General features: G+C 45.0%; 1 protein-coding gene across 1 annotated transcript in view; it reads right to left on the bottom strand.

The window, feature by feature from the left end:
* SGPL1 (sphingosine-1-phosphate lyase 1) overlaps positions 1 to 11,966 on the bottom strand; it is a 32,151-nt gene extending 20,185 nt beyond the window's left edge. The window contains exons 1-3 of the mRNA XM_074830227.1: positions 11,876 to 11,966; positions 3,012 to 3,177; positions 1,000 to 1,067 (exon numbers count right to left, since the gene is read on the bottom strand). Of these exons, the coding sequence (XP_074686328.1) occupies positions 1,000 to 1,067; positions 3,012 to 3,177; positions 11,876 to 11,878 (237 nt within the window). The 5' untranslated portion in view covers positions 11,879 to 11,966. The remainder of the gene's footprint in view (positions 1 to 999; positions 1,068 to 3,011; positions 3,178 to 11,875) is intronic.
* Between the last annotated feature and the right edge of the window lie 262 nt (positions 11,967 to 12,228).

The raw sequence follows: 12,228 nt of genomic DNA, 5'->3' as shown, positions 1-12,228 counted from the left end.
GTCTGGACAAAATTGGGACCGTATACAAGGGGCCCAGAAGGTGTCCTTTGCTAACAGGCAGACAAAAAATATAAGCAGAAGAGAACAAGTCATTAATTCATCTGATCAAGGGCTACTCAAGTCAGAAGGTGAAAGCTGGGGCACTTAACATGACATAAAAGGAGGATGCTAGTCCCTTCCAGAGGGCTGGGGGAGAAACTCGGGAACCACTTTTGTGTCCACGGCAAAAGGAAAAAGTTCCTCTTTGCTACTGTCATTTGATAAAACTGCCAATAACAGACCTGACCTCCCAAATCAATGCGTAAATATGCCCATACATCAAGCAGAAAGGAGGACAATGAAGCGCAATACCATCATTTACTAGGTAAAATAAACCAAGCTGTGCATTTCTTGATCATTAAGTCATTAACATGCTAAAACATGCTGTAGTTTCAAGTTTTTATGCAAAAAAAAACATCCCCCAAACACTAAAGCTTGTCTCATTTTAATGATTACACAAACTTCTGATATCTTTATGCTAGAATGTTAACTATTGCCAATAGGTATCTGAGCTCTAAACTAATCATGGCCAGTCATCTGATTAAAAAAATTATCCTTCCATGTTGTACAACAAGCACCTGGCTGTCTCACACTTGCTGACGAATAAGACATTGTTTCAGAAGAAAAACACAAGTTCAAACCTGTCCCTTTCCTCCATAAATAAAATTATTTTCTTCAAATCTAACAATGAGGAAATGTTACAGGAAAATTCTGTAAAAAAAAAAAAAGGTATCACCCCCATTTTATGAGAGTTTTTCTATGAGAAAAAGACTAGCTAGAAATTATACCTTTCATTAAACCAGGTGGCAACAGAAGACCTTCCAGATCTGTATCTGTGAATCATTATGATCACAGCAACATTACAACAAAGATGCAGAGAACTGCAAGTTCTCCGAGAGCATTATGCAGGCTGAAACAAGGACCTGAGATAATATTTATAAAAGCTGTTGAAATACTTACTATAGCCCCAACAAATGGCATTTTTCTCAGTAGTTTAAAGAACTGTTTTTTAGTTCGGGATGTTAAACCTGAAAGACAAAAAGTCAGAAATTAACCTAAGAAACAAAAAAACTGACTTGGAGTGCAATACTTCTGAAACAGCCCATGATACAGGCTCAGTATTTCTGATCCAAACTAAAATAAGAGTGACCAAGGGGACATGGCGAGTCAGATGAGCATATCAAAGAGCAAGGTTCAGAAGTGGACCATGCTACAGAAACATCTGGCTTGCAGAACAGTAGCCATCTATGGGACTCAGTAATTTGTCTTGTTTTCTTTCTTACTAGAGAATTTGCACCCACACGTGGAATTTTACAGAAAAGAAAAGGATTTTAGGATTTGCTAAAGGTAAGGTTCTCCAGAAAAAAGGGAAAATACTTTTTGAAATTATTTTCTGCCTCTTCAAACTAGAATAGTACCGTAACACAAAAAACACTCAGCAACGTGAAACAGGCTCCCGGAACAAAGGAGGAAATAGTAGTTCAGCCATAACATGGCAAGGATTTGCCCGGTGTCTGGCCATCCGATGTAGGAAACGCGTGATGCAAACAATAGGCGACTGAGGGGAAGGGGACAGACAGAGGGAAGAGCAGAAATTCCACCACAGCCCAAATACTGAAATGAGAGAAGCCACTGATGACAAACACCAGAAAACTCCTGGGGTAGCTGTAAAGAAAGGAATGAAAGCAGGATGACACAGAAGGTTTATAGCCACCAAAAATGCCTTTTGAGTCCTAGAGGCATTACAATTGAGTACCCGCAGTTACAGGACACTTACACCGAGAAATAACTAAACAAACTTTAAAAATCAACCATTTCAGGACTTCGCAATTTTATCTCCATTTCCCCCCCCCACTTCATATATATTTCACTTCATTTATATTTTGAAAAGCTACAGGACAGTAATTGTAGTTTCACACATTCTGTAGCAAATACTTGTTAACACTCTGACAATAACATTTCTGTTGCACTTTTGTGTGCAGTGTTTCATTAATAGCTTTCACAGTGAGAGAAGAGTGCAAACTCCTGAAAAATTCAGACAATCTAATCAGATCTTACAACAACTAGTCAATTCTTAAAAAAAAATACTGTGCAACAGTACAAATACTAGCCAAGAAGCTAACATTAAGCCTGTACTGAGCAAAAACTTCACACCGTTTTGTTCCTTCCACATACATTCCCACTATTCAGCTACTCCCACCTTTATAAAGAAAAAAGGTTGGCTGAGGAACAGAGAGGCACAGAAGCAAACACCAAGTTAAAAACTTGGCTATTTTTAACAAACTGCCACTGGAGTGTAACCCTAAGGCCTGTGGGAACTGAAAAACACCACATTGTCCTCTGAGGGCAAGGTAGTGATCTCTGACCATCACACAGCCAGAGAAAACTGCAGGTTCATCAAAAGAGATCTCACTGAAGAGCTGTCAATATCAGAAACCACTCAAAACAGGAAGATGCTCCGGGGAAAAAAAAAAAAAAAAAATCCACACATCACCACCACATGCAATTATCTTGAACATCCTGAGGATGAAACATGCCTCCAACACCGAATCAAAACCACGTCTCCTCCCCCAGCAGGAAGGAAAACAACCAAGAGCAAGAGTTATCCAGACACTTTGCACCAGTGACTAAGTTCACAAGAACCCAGCTCTCAGATAAATTTCCCCAGGTTTTGAGCAAGACAAGTATTGCGACAAGTAAATGGTTTAGCCAAAAGCAAGAGACAAGAGGAAGAGAAGGAGACGCAGGCGCGTTCCAGGCTGGCCTACCACACCCTCTGAAGGAATGGGGGCATTTCATTGATCACACAGGCCCTGACCTTAATTAGGAAGAGGGTTTTGTTAATACTAGTTGACAGCAGAAGGTCTGTTTTAACAAGCGTTTTGCCCTGCTTACTTCCACTGCTTAGGAACAACTACATCCTCCCTCCCTTCCCCCCAAACACAAGAAAATTCCCCATTTCAAATACTTACTCTCGGATTGGAAGAGGAAGCCATGCAGCCAAACACTTATAAGCGTAGAAGAAAACGTCAACCCAACCAGTTGCCAGGGTTCAAGTCCATCACACAGGGCATTCACAAAGCTCGTTGCTTTATCCCAATACATCTGGAGGATTTCCTTGTAGGGAACAATGGCATCCTGCACAAAGGAAAACAGGAATGATATCGAGAAAAGTTCAAATGCACACAAACTGGGCATCAAAAAGTCTATGAGCCTATTCTCTATTAAAAAGGTGCTTTTCAGCAGGCAGATCCCATGCTTTCCTTAATTCCTGTGAACAGAATGGGTAGGAGATAGTTGTCATTCAGTTCTAGTCAAGAGCCACTGATTAAAAACACACATCTTGAGAGACTTCAAATACTCAGAGAGAAGTGCCAAGGGCAGACAAGTAAGATACACAAGCTTCGCAGCCCCAAGACTCACCACCAGATCTTACCAAGGCCCAAGAGAAGCAACTGTGTTAATATTGTTTCCCAAGGAATTGTCATGTGGCGAGCGAAGACTGAACTACGACAATACACCAGTGGGAAAGGAGCCACCATTCATCAGGCACCACCAAAACAGGTCTATTAAGTATCTAGGGCTGGATTTTTAAAGAAGATGCAAGTACTCAGCAACTCGTTAAGTTTAAGATCTAATTAGTACCTTCCACACAAAGAGAGGATGGAAGAGACAAACACTGCTGCTGCCAAAATAAAAACCAGAAAACTGTGATGCAATAACAATTACAATGTCAAACTAGCAATTATTGTCGGGACAGAGCCCAAGTACCTAATCAATAGCTTGAAAGCACACTCTCTCCAAGAGTCTTAGAAGAACAGGGTGGGGAAAACTGGATGTGCACAAAGAAAAAAAGGCCATTTTCCCCAAAACAGGGGTCTTCAGTACAATTCTCTGGAAGAAGGTGTCTAGAGATATGAAGAATCCAGGTAACCACACCTTGTATGGAGCTATGACCAAAAAATAAGTATTTGTGGGGTTTGTTGCATGTTACAGACAAAAGGTTATGTGTTTTACTTCACTTTTTTTAAAGCTTCTTCAGCCACCCCCAGAGCAGTCTTCCAAACCCTTCTTCCCTTTTAACCCACCATCAAGCCTAGTTTTGCCCCATTTTGCTGGGGAGCATTCTGGGGGGATCTCCAGCACTATAAAGCTTCACCCTCCAAATGACAAAGTCCATGGAGCCTTTCAAAAGATGTGCTAATAAACCTTGGAAGGAACACACCCTTGATACCTATGCTGTCGTACTCTTGGCAGGGTTAGAGTGACTTGCACAGACTAGGTAAACCACTAAATTAAAAACTGCTAAAACTTTCCTTCTCAGGACCCTTTACAGACCTCACTTCTGGGTCAAGCCAACAACAGAAGAAGCATTTAAATTTACTTGTTTTTAGGTCACCTTTAGAGACAACACGTCATTCCAATACAACTGGAGAAGCTACAAACAGCCTAAAGAAAGCCAAGTTCTTCCAAATAATCAATGGAGAAAAGCAGGATTCCTTACAAAAAAACAACACTAATGAGTATTCCCTACTTTGGAAAAGCAGTCAAATGCATATGATGTGAGAGAGTTTAAAAATACTTAAGCAACCCAAACATAAAGCCAAAAAATTCCAGAAAAACAACAGTGTCAACTCATTGCAGAGGACTAATACCACACATGTCCCAGCACAGGCTGAAAGGACACAGACCAAACTGGGCAAAACCAGGTCTCCTCGTGAGGAGCAGCACTCAGCTATAAGTCAAATTAGCACCCATCTGCTTGGCAAAGGGCAATTTAAAAATACATCAGCTACTTCAGCCTTGAAAACAAGGCAGCCACATAAACCGCTGCAATTAGGCAATGTCCTAGCTAATGCCCAGTCCTCCAATCCAGCCACCACAAAGCTGATTTAACCCTAGAATTTAAGGGAAGAGCTACCTTTTTCAACTAACCAGAGGTGGTACTTAAGTTTCATCGAGTTTGCACAATCTTCTCTGAAAAATCCCTGGAAAGCAGTGTTCAACCAGCAACAACGACTTTGGTTCACTGCCTAGGAGCTAATGCCAGGATATTCAGTTTTGGAACTGCACTTTAAAGGATGGAAACGGAGCCACTAATGTGCTGGTGTCTCAATAGCTGTTCTCAACTGATGGCAAGAAAATGCTACAGCATCAAATATAAAGTGGGTTATGCTTTTTTCCCCTGAAGAGGGAGGATACTGTAAGCTATAAGCCCAAAAATCAAAGGGGAACATGACCTTCTAGACAGAAGTCACTTAAGCCAATGGCCAAGCTAAAATAAAATAAATCTGGCAAGAGATTGATCTCACTCTTGGAGAAAGCTCTGGATAGAAGACTGCAGCTGACTGCACATTTTGTTGTCAAATCACACACTCCCCACTGAAACCACTGCATTCTGCAGCACATCAGCTCCCCTCTGGGACAGGGGGAAAAATAAGTCAGTTTTTCTAGACTCAACCAATACCGGTAGCAAATCTTGCATCCTACTGCAGCGATAAGCAAACCCACCGGAAAGGCCCTTCCTGTTCTCTCTTTTCCAAGGGCCTATCAGACCAGTGCTCTGGTCTGCAAATTCAGGCTGCTGGACTCTGAACTTCAGGTGATCCCGAGGAGCAAAGTGCAGGTGGGACACCTGCGATGCAGGGCACCACAGAACCCAGCACGCTGCTGCACGGCAGTCTATTCTCAGCCACATTACCAGCAAACAAGGCTCAGGTGCATAACGAAGACATCACAGATGAATGAGCAACACTCAGCTTTCTGCTCTTAGCCTACCACATACACAGGGCACTGTGGCTCTGCCTCCACTCCATTTTCTGTTACCGAGACCCAAACCAAAATATTTTACCTTTAGTTACCCCAAGCTACAAGAGTGCACACCAGCACTGATATATGGTAACTCAATGGTACATCCAAGTTTTGAACAAAGAAGATTTTCACGATGTTAATTCTAAGTCATTGAAGAATTTCTTTCCCTTTGTTGCTTTAAAAAACAATCTGAGATCACTGCACAAAGAATACAGTTTGACAGGGTAAAGTTTTGTCTGTATTTCTCACTTTCTCCTTCTTCAGTTATTTCATACTTACAAGAGTTTGAAGGATGAGACGGATCAATCTAGGAGGATACTAAAAAGAGGGATTAAAACAACCTGAAAGTTGGCATGGAAGACAATTTAGCAACGAAACACAATTTCTCAGCTCCCTGGCTAACTACACACTCAAGTGTTTTTAAAGCACCTCTTTGCCCCAAAGCATCCAGCAAGATACAAGACCTCTACTTTCTGAATTACTAACGTAATCCTTGAGAAACCATAGGGCATTTAAAAGGTTGCATGCGAATGTACTCTGTTTTTACTACACCCAACAACATGTGATTACAGCCTCACTGTTGCAGCCCTACGCCACTTCCTTATTTTACAGGGAGGAGGCAGGGGTAATAAATAGCCTATGTTCAGCCAAGCCATTTGAACCCCTTCCCCTGCAGCCCTGGAGGAGCTGCTCGTACCAGAGTAAAAAACAGGTGGATTTTTTTTTTTTCTAAATCAGCCTCACCCAGAAGAAACATTCCTCACACACAGTAAGAGGGGATGCACTTCCAGCTTTGCAGGATTACAGCATTCATTCGCCCCTGCTATTACTGCTTCCCCAGCTGGGCTAAAAACAAGAAGCTGGCCTGATTTTAAGCCTATCTACAGGACTGAATTTCATGTAAGACAATAACCCGCTTATTTGTGAAGGCATCAAAAAAATAAAGGTTTCCCTTCCCATCATAGGAGATTAGATAAACTAGTTTTATTTCCTTAAGAGAACCTCCCCCCCACCCCCTGCAAAAGCTTCACAAGACATAGGATAATTTTAGAAGCAGTTCAAAAGCCCGACTTATGAGCACACTAAAAAGCATGGGGGAAAATCTCTACTGGAGGATTTGGTTTTAATTCTCAGAGCATTAAGACATACTCAAGTATCAGATAAAATGCTAATTGCTATCATTAGGACTTGCAGTGTTCATTTGTACCAATATTAATGCACTCGGCAACCCAAGCAGTTTACATATTGAATTTTTAGCTCCACAGATTAGGAATACATCCTTAGTACTTTATTTCTAAAAGCCATTAGCTAGCTGAGCTGGTTCCAGGGATAGCACTTACGCCACTACAAAAGAGGACAAATTAACTGCAGTAATGCTCTTCTGTCCGAGATGATAGAAAAAAGAGGGGGGGAAAAAATGCCAAAGCTAACGAGAGCACATTTTGCAGTTTTGCCAGAACAGCATTTCCTCAGCTGTGAGTTTTAGGACTCAAATAAGCCTTAAAAAAAAAAAAAAAAGAGAAACAGAAAGCCAATAAACTGGAGGACCTCACACTTGTTACAAGTGCCTCCTGTTTCTGATGCTGTAAAGTAGAAAAGTTTACCTGTGAGAAGAGTAGAAAAAAAAGGTTTTATCAGCAGAATCTTCCTTTCCCCAGGAGAGCATTTAAAGTGGGCCACAGAATAAAAGTAGCTTTTAAAGGCAAGTTTATTTTAAGCAATTGTACGAGTCTTAGGCTCACTGGGCAAGTAGAAGGCGCTAAGATCAAACCACATCCTCAGCTTTCACCTGAATCTACACATTTTCCCAGACCAAAGACCCTCTGGCCACCTCCCCGTACCCAAGCCTTAACGTTTGCATGTGCCATTCGTCTTCCCTCACTTCAACAGAGCCGACGTGTCACACAATGTAGTAAATCAAGGCAGAGGGAGGTTGCTCATAGCTACTGCACGAGCTAGGTCAACTCTGATTACGGTTACTCGCGGAATACAGGTATTGCCGCTGTAATTAAGGCCTGTGCTCCTATGCAACAAGTTTTTCCCAGAAGGCTTCCTGACTGAAAATAAACTGCACAAAACCAGCAACGACACAGCAGCTTCATTTATTTATTCTGCTCCTAAGATGAAGGAAGACTTCAATTAGCCATGCCTTAGCTAACACCTTGTTGCCTGTGCAATCTCTGGCCGCAAAAGGCACGTCCGACCAGCGTAACTAGGCAGCCTAACTGGCCTAGCCACAGGTGACTACTGCAGCCGCCAGCCAGCCAGCTTCCTACCCGAGAGCCAGGGAATGGGACTGAGCAACACCAGCTCAGCCTCAGACGGTGCTAGTTGCTGCGTGTGCCTGTGGTATTTTGATTGGCACCCCAGTAATGAAGCTGCTCCTCCGTCCCTCCCTGCCACCCCCAGAGTGACAAATATCTTTACATAAGCACCGAGCAGAGAATATTTGTTAGTCAGCTCCTAATTATAGCTCGAGGTTTGGACTGCATTCTGCCCTCCTCACCAAAGGATGTGGGCACACAGATCGCTATCAGACACAGGATCTCTCAGAAATCAAGAATCGTGAACCTTTAGATGTATGGGCTGAACTACGTGAAAGAAAAGCACATTCAGGTTATGCTCATCTTACCACAGCTCCTTGGTACCACCAGTTTCTTCTGCGTTGCATTTATTTCCACCGCTGCCATACTGAATGATGTGATGGCAGAGTGATTTCTAGAGTGATGGCAATTATTTTTTTGCCATATACAGTGTCTGCAAAATGAATGTATACATACTATCCCACCAGCCCTCAGGGTTTAAGGGGAGTGGTTAGACAATGGTTAATTATAGCTTCAGCACAAAAACAAACAAGGCATCAACTCAGAGTAAGAGCAGCAGCATCCCAGCTTCCACTGCAGAGAAGGAACATAAAACTATCAAAACAAGATGGAGAAAGGCTGATTTCAGGCTCAAAAAATGTGAAGTTTTACAATAGCCCAAAGGACTCCAAAATTAGGTGTGATTTCAAATTTCATTTAACCCAAAACACGCACAAGATGTTGTTACTTATTGTTCGCTTTGCTCACTACAAGAAACCAATTTATAAAAGCAAAGTTTCTGCAAACATCTAGGCATGCTCCAGGTGGCACAAATCCCAAATATCCTAAGAGATGGGATTGACTCCATAGATGTCCTACGTGAACCCATTATGGATCTCTTTGTGGGTCACCGGCTCCAAGAAGGTGCAGTTTCTGCAAGGAAACATCCTCTCCCAGCATCCACAATAATTAGGATAAAAGAAGCGCTAAGTTCCCTGTGTGCTGGGACTCATCTGGAGTCATTCCTCCCCTCCGCATCCTCTCAGATGCGGATCACACAGTCCCTTCTGCATGCCTTCTGGAGAACAAAATGGGTATGTATTTGAAACATTTTGTGAGTAGCTCAGTGCCGTGCAGAGGTACATGCAGCATTAAAAGATAAAGTCTTGTCGGGAGCTGTCTGAAAGCAGATAGCGTGGCAATTGTTCTGGGAATGGGCATCCGTGAACAACGGCAGCACCAAGACCTGGCACAGCTTCCGAGCAGGGTTATGCAAGCTTCTGACAAAGCCCCTAGTATCAGCACAAACTGAATGCCACGATTATATGTTAAGGGCCCTGTTCTTGGGCAACTCTGACCACAGTGCAGGGTCCTCAAAGGCTATCTTACCAACACCAATGCACAAAACCCTTCGGCCCCTGTAATACCTACCCACATGCCCTTCCCGATACGTGGCACGGGTGGATCTCGATGAGCTAGGAGGGGAAAAAAATGGAAACGCCCAGAACACAAGGGCTCCCGAGTGACTTTGACCTGCAAATTTCTAGGAAATGCAAATCTTTTCTAAAAAAGAATAAAGAAAATCATATCACAATCACCACAGCCCACTGCAAAGAGACCAACGTGCCTGCTACTACAACATCAATCGACAGAATCCAAATCTCAGTTACACATCGTGCTCTAAAGACAGTATTAAAACTTACTTCAAAAGCCCTATCCCTACAGTAACCAGTAGTTAGCAGGGCCATAACTGTTTAGTCAGTACACAAAGGGATTTCAGGACTAAATACCGCAGAAGGAAGGCCTGCTAATACTTGAAAGGGAATGGCTTTGACCACCTGGGACACAGGGAAGGACAGTAATAGATCTAGGTCAAAAACACATCACTCCATTTCCAAAAACCAAAGAGTGTGAACAGACCAGGCCTTCTGAAACCACCCTCACCACACACCTGGGGCCTGTGGTGGGAGACGGCTAACGCAAGAGGAGATCAGATTGGAACTACGCCTTTTTATTGCCAGAACTATGCGTTTGGCAGAAGAGACGAGCAGCACCTCAAAATCCGTACTGATGGAAATGGGCTCTATTGAATCCCTTTTGCCAAAGGAGTCACAGCGAGGTTTTGATCACTGCCACACCAGTCAAACCACACGCACGCAATAAACGCTGTGATTAGGTTTATCTTAATACCACCAAACAGTGGAAACATGTACTGGAGCAATCAGAGGCAAGGAGCAAAGTATCATCTCAGCAGACCCTGCCCTGCCCAGGTTCATCTATGACTTTTAAAGGTAGTGAGAGGGTGGAAAACACTTAGTAGGCTGTAAGTGTGCAGTACATAGGAGAAGCAAGATTTTTCTTCATCTAGGTATGAAAATTTCTAGTGCCTCGCAATCCCTTTTGCTAAGGCCATGGGAAGGATCGCAGAGTAAAACTACAATTTCGAAAAAACGCTACGTATCAGTGTTTCTCCTGAGAAAGCTTCAGCCCCTGAGCATACAGCCAACTTCATTTGCTTTCCAGAAGCCAGCAACCCTGTGCAATAGCTACTGTCTAGTCTAACAAATAAAACAACAGACCTGTGCAGGTCTTCCAGACGCAGTAATTAACTATTTTCTCCGCAAAGCCTTGGCACAGAGAGACTAAGGTGATAACAGTCTGATCACACAGCATGCTTCCTGCAACCCCAGGCTAGTCTAGACCACACCGTGCACAAGGTGCGCAGTATTTACTCGGTTCCAAAAGAGCTAACTTTTGGCAGCTGAAAGCAACCGAAACACAAGCCGTGCAAGCTCTCGGTGCTGCCCCACACTACACGTGCCAAGAGACACAAGGCATGCCACGGACCCTGCCTTTGTCCCTCACACAGAGTTGGTGACACACTGGCTGGACACAGCTCCACGCCAGAGTGGGAAGAGGAAACAGCACTTGAGTGTTCGGCCACGGACAGTCGCTCCCCTTGACCAAGTGGGAAAAGGCAGTCAGCCAGAGATGAAACTATTTCATCTACCACCCAGTAGCAGCCACGATTGCAAAGTACCTTCCTGGGGGGGGGTGAAAAAAAAAAAAGGTAGCACCCCTTCCAGGTTTGAGGACTCGGAAAATGCATGCCATACCACTGTGTGCCAGAGGCAGCTATATTTCAAGCACTCCCAGTTGCGACTGGAGTTTGCTTCTCTACTACTTCTAGCCAAAAAAAAAAAAAAAAAAGTAAGCAGGATCCCTATTAGCCAGCAACTTTTAGCAGAACTCAGGCACCTTCACCAAAATCCAGAACGAGCGGAAAATACAGTTTCTACCTCACCCAACCCACAGAGCCACTCACAGATATCCTTCCTAATCCTCCCTGCCCTGAAACTAGACACCTGTGGGAGACAAGAAAAGCACTGCACGGCTAGCAGGCCTGCAAGAGTGACACACACACCCCCCCGGCCTGTTTAGGGGTACGGCTCGGGCCTCGCCCGGCCGCCGGCGGGGGGTCCGGGGCGGTGTAGGGGGGCTCCGGCGGAGCCCCCCCCGCCGCCCCGGACCCCCCCGCCGGCGGCCGAGCTCGGCCAAGTGGCTCCTGAGAAGCGACCGACATCCCCCGGCCCACACCCGCCCCCCGCCGGGACAAGGCCCCGGCCTCGCTGCCTCAGGGCCGGGGCAGCGCAGGCCGCGCCGGGACGCCCCGCCGTGTGCCGGCCGAGTCAGGGACCCACCACCCCACACTCCCCGCTCACCATCGCTGTCTCTTCTCCTCCTCCTCCTCTTCCTCCTCCTGGGCCTCGCACGGTCCCGGCGCGGCCCCGCTCCTCCTCCCCGCCCCGGCACCGAGATTGCCCGGCGCCTCCCCGCCGCGCCCTCACGCCAGCGCCCCCTGCCGGGCTCGCGCCCGCCGATGAAGAGGGCGGGGCGGCGCGAAACGCGAATCGGCGGGCGGGAGGCCTCAGGGGAGGCCGCCGCCTCGATTTAAAGGCTGCGAAACGCTGTCTTTTGGTTAAAATTCTCAAAAAAGCCCACAGAAGTGGTTTATAAGGCCGCCCCGATCCCTGCCTGGCCTTGACACCCCATGTCTGAGGAGCTGCTTCCTCAC

The sequence above is a fragment of the Strix aluco genome, chromosome 7, assembly GCF_031877795.1.
Source record: "Strix aluco isolate bStrAlu1 chromosome 7, bStrAlu1.hap1, whole genome shotgun sequence".
In the NCBI taxonomy this organism is placed as follows: Eukaryota; Metazoa; Chordata; class Aves; order Strigiformes; family Strigidae; genus Strix; species Strix aluco.
Note: the sequence above shows the minus strand (reverse complement) of the source record. Positions and strands in the feature narration are given on the sequence as shown.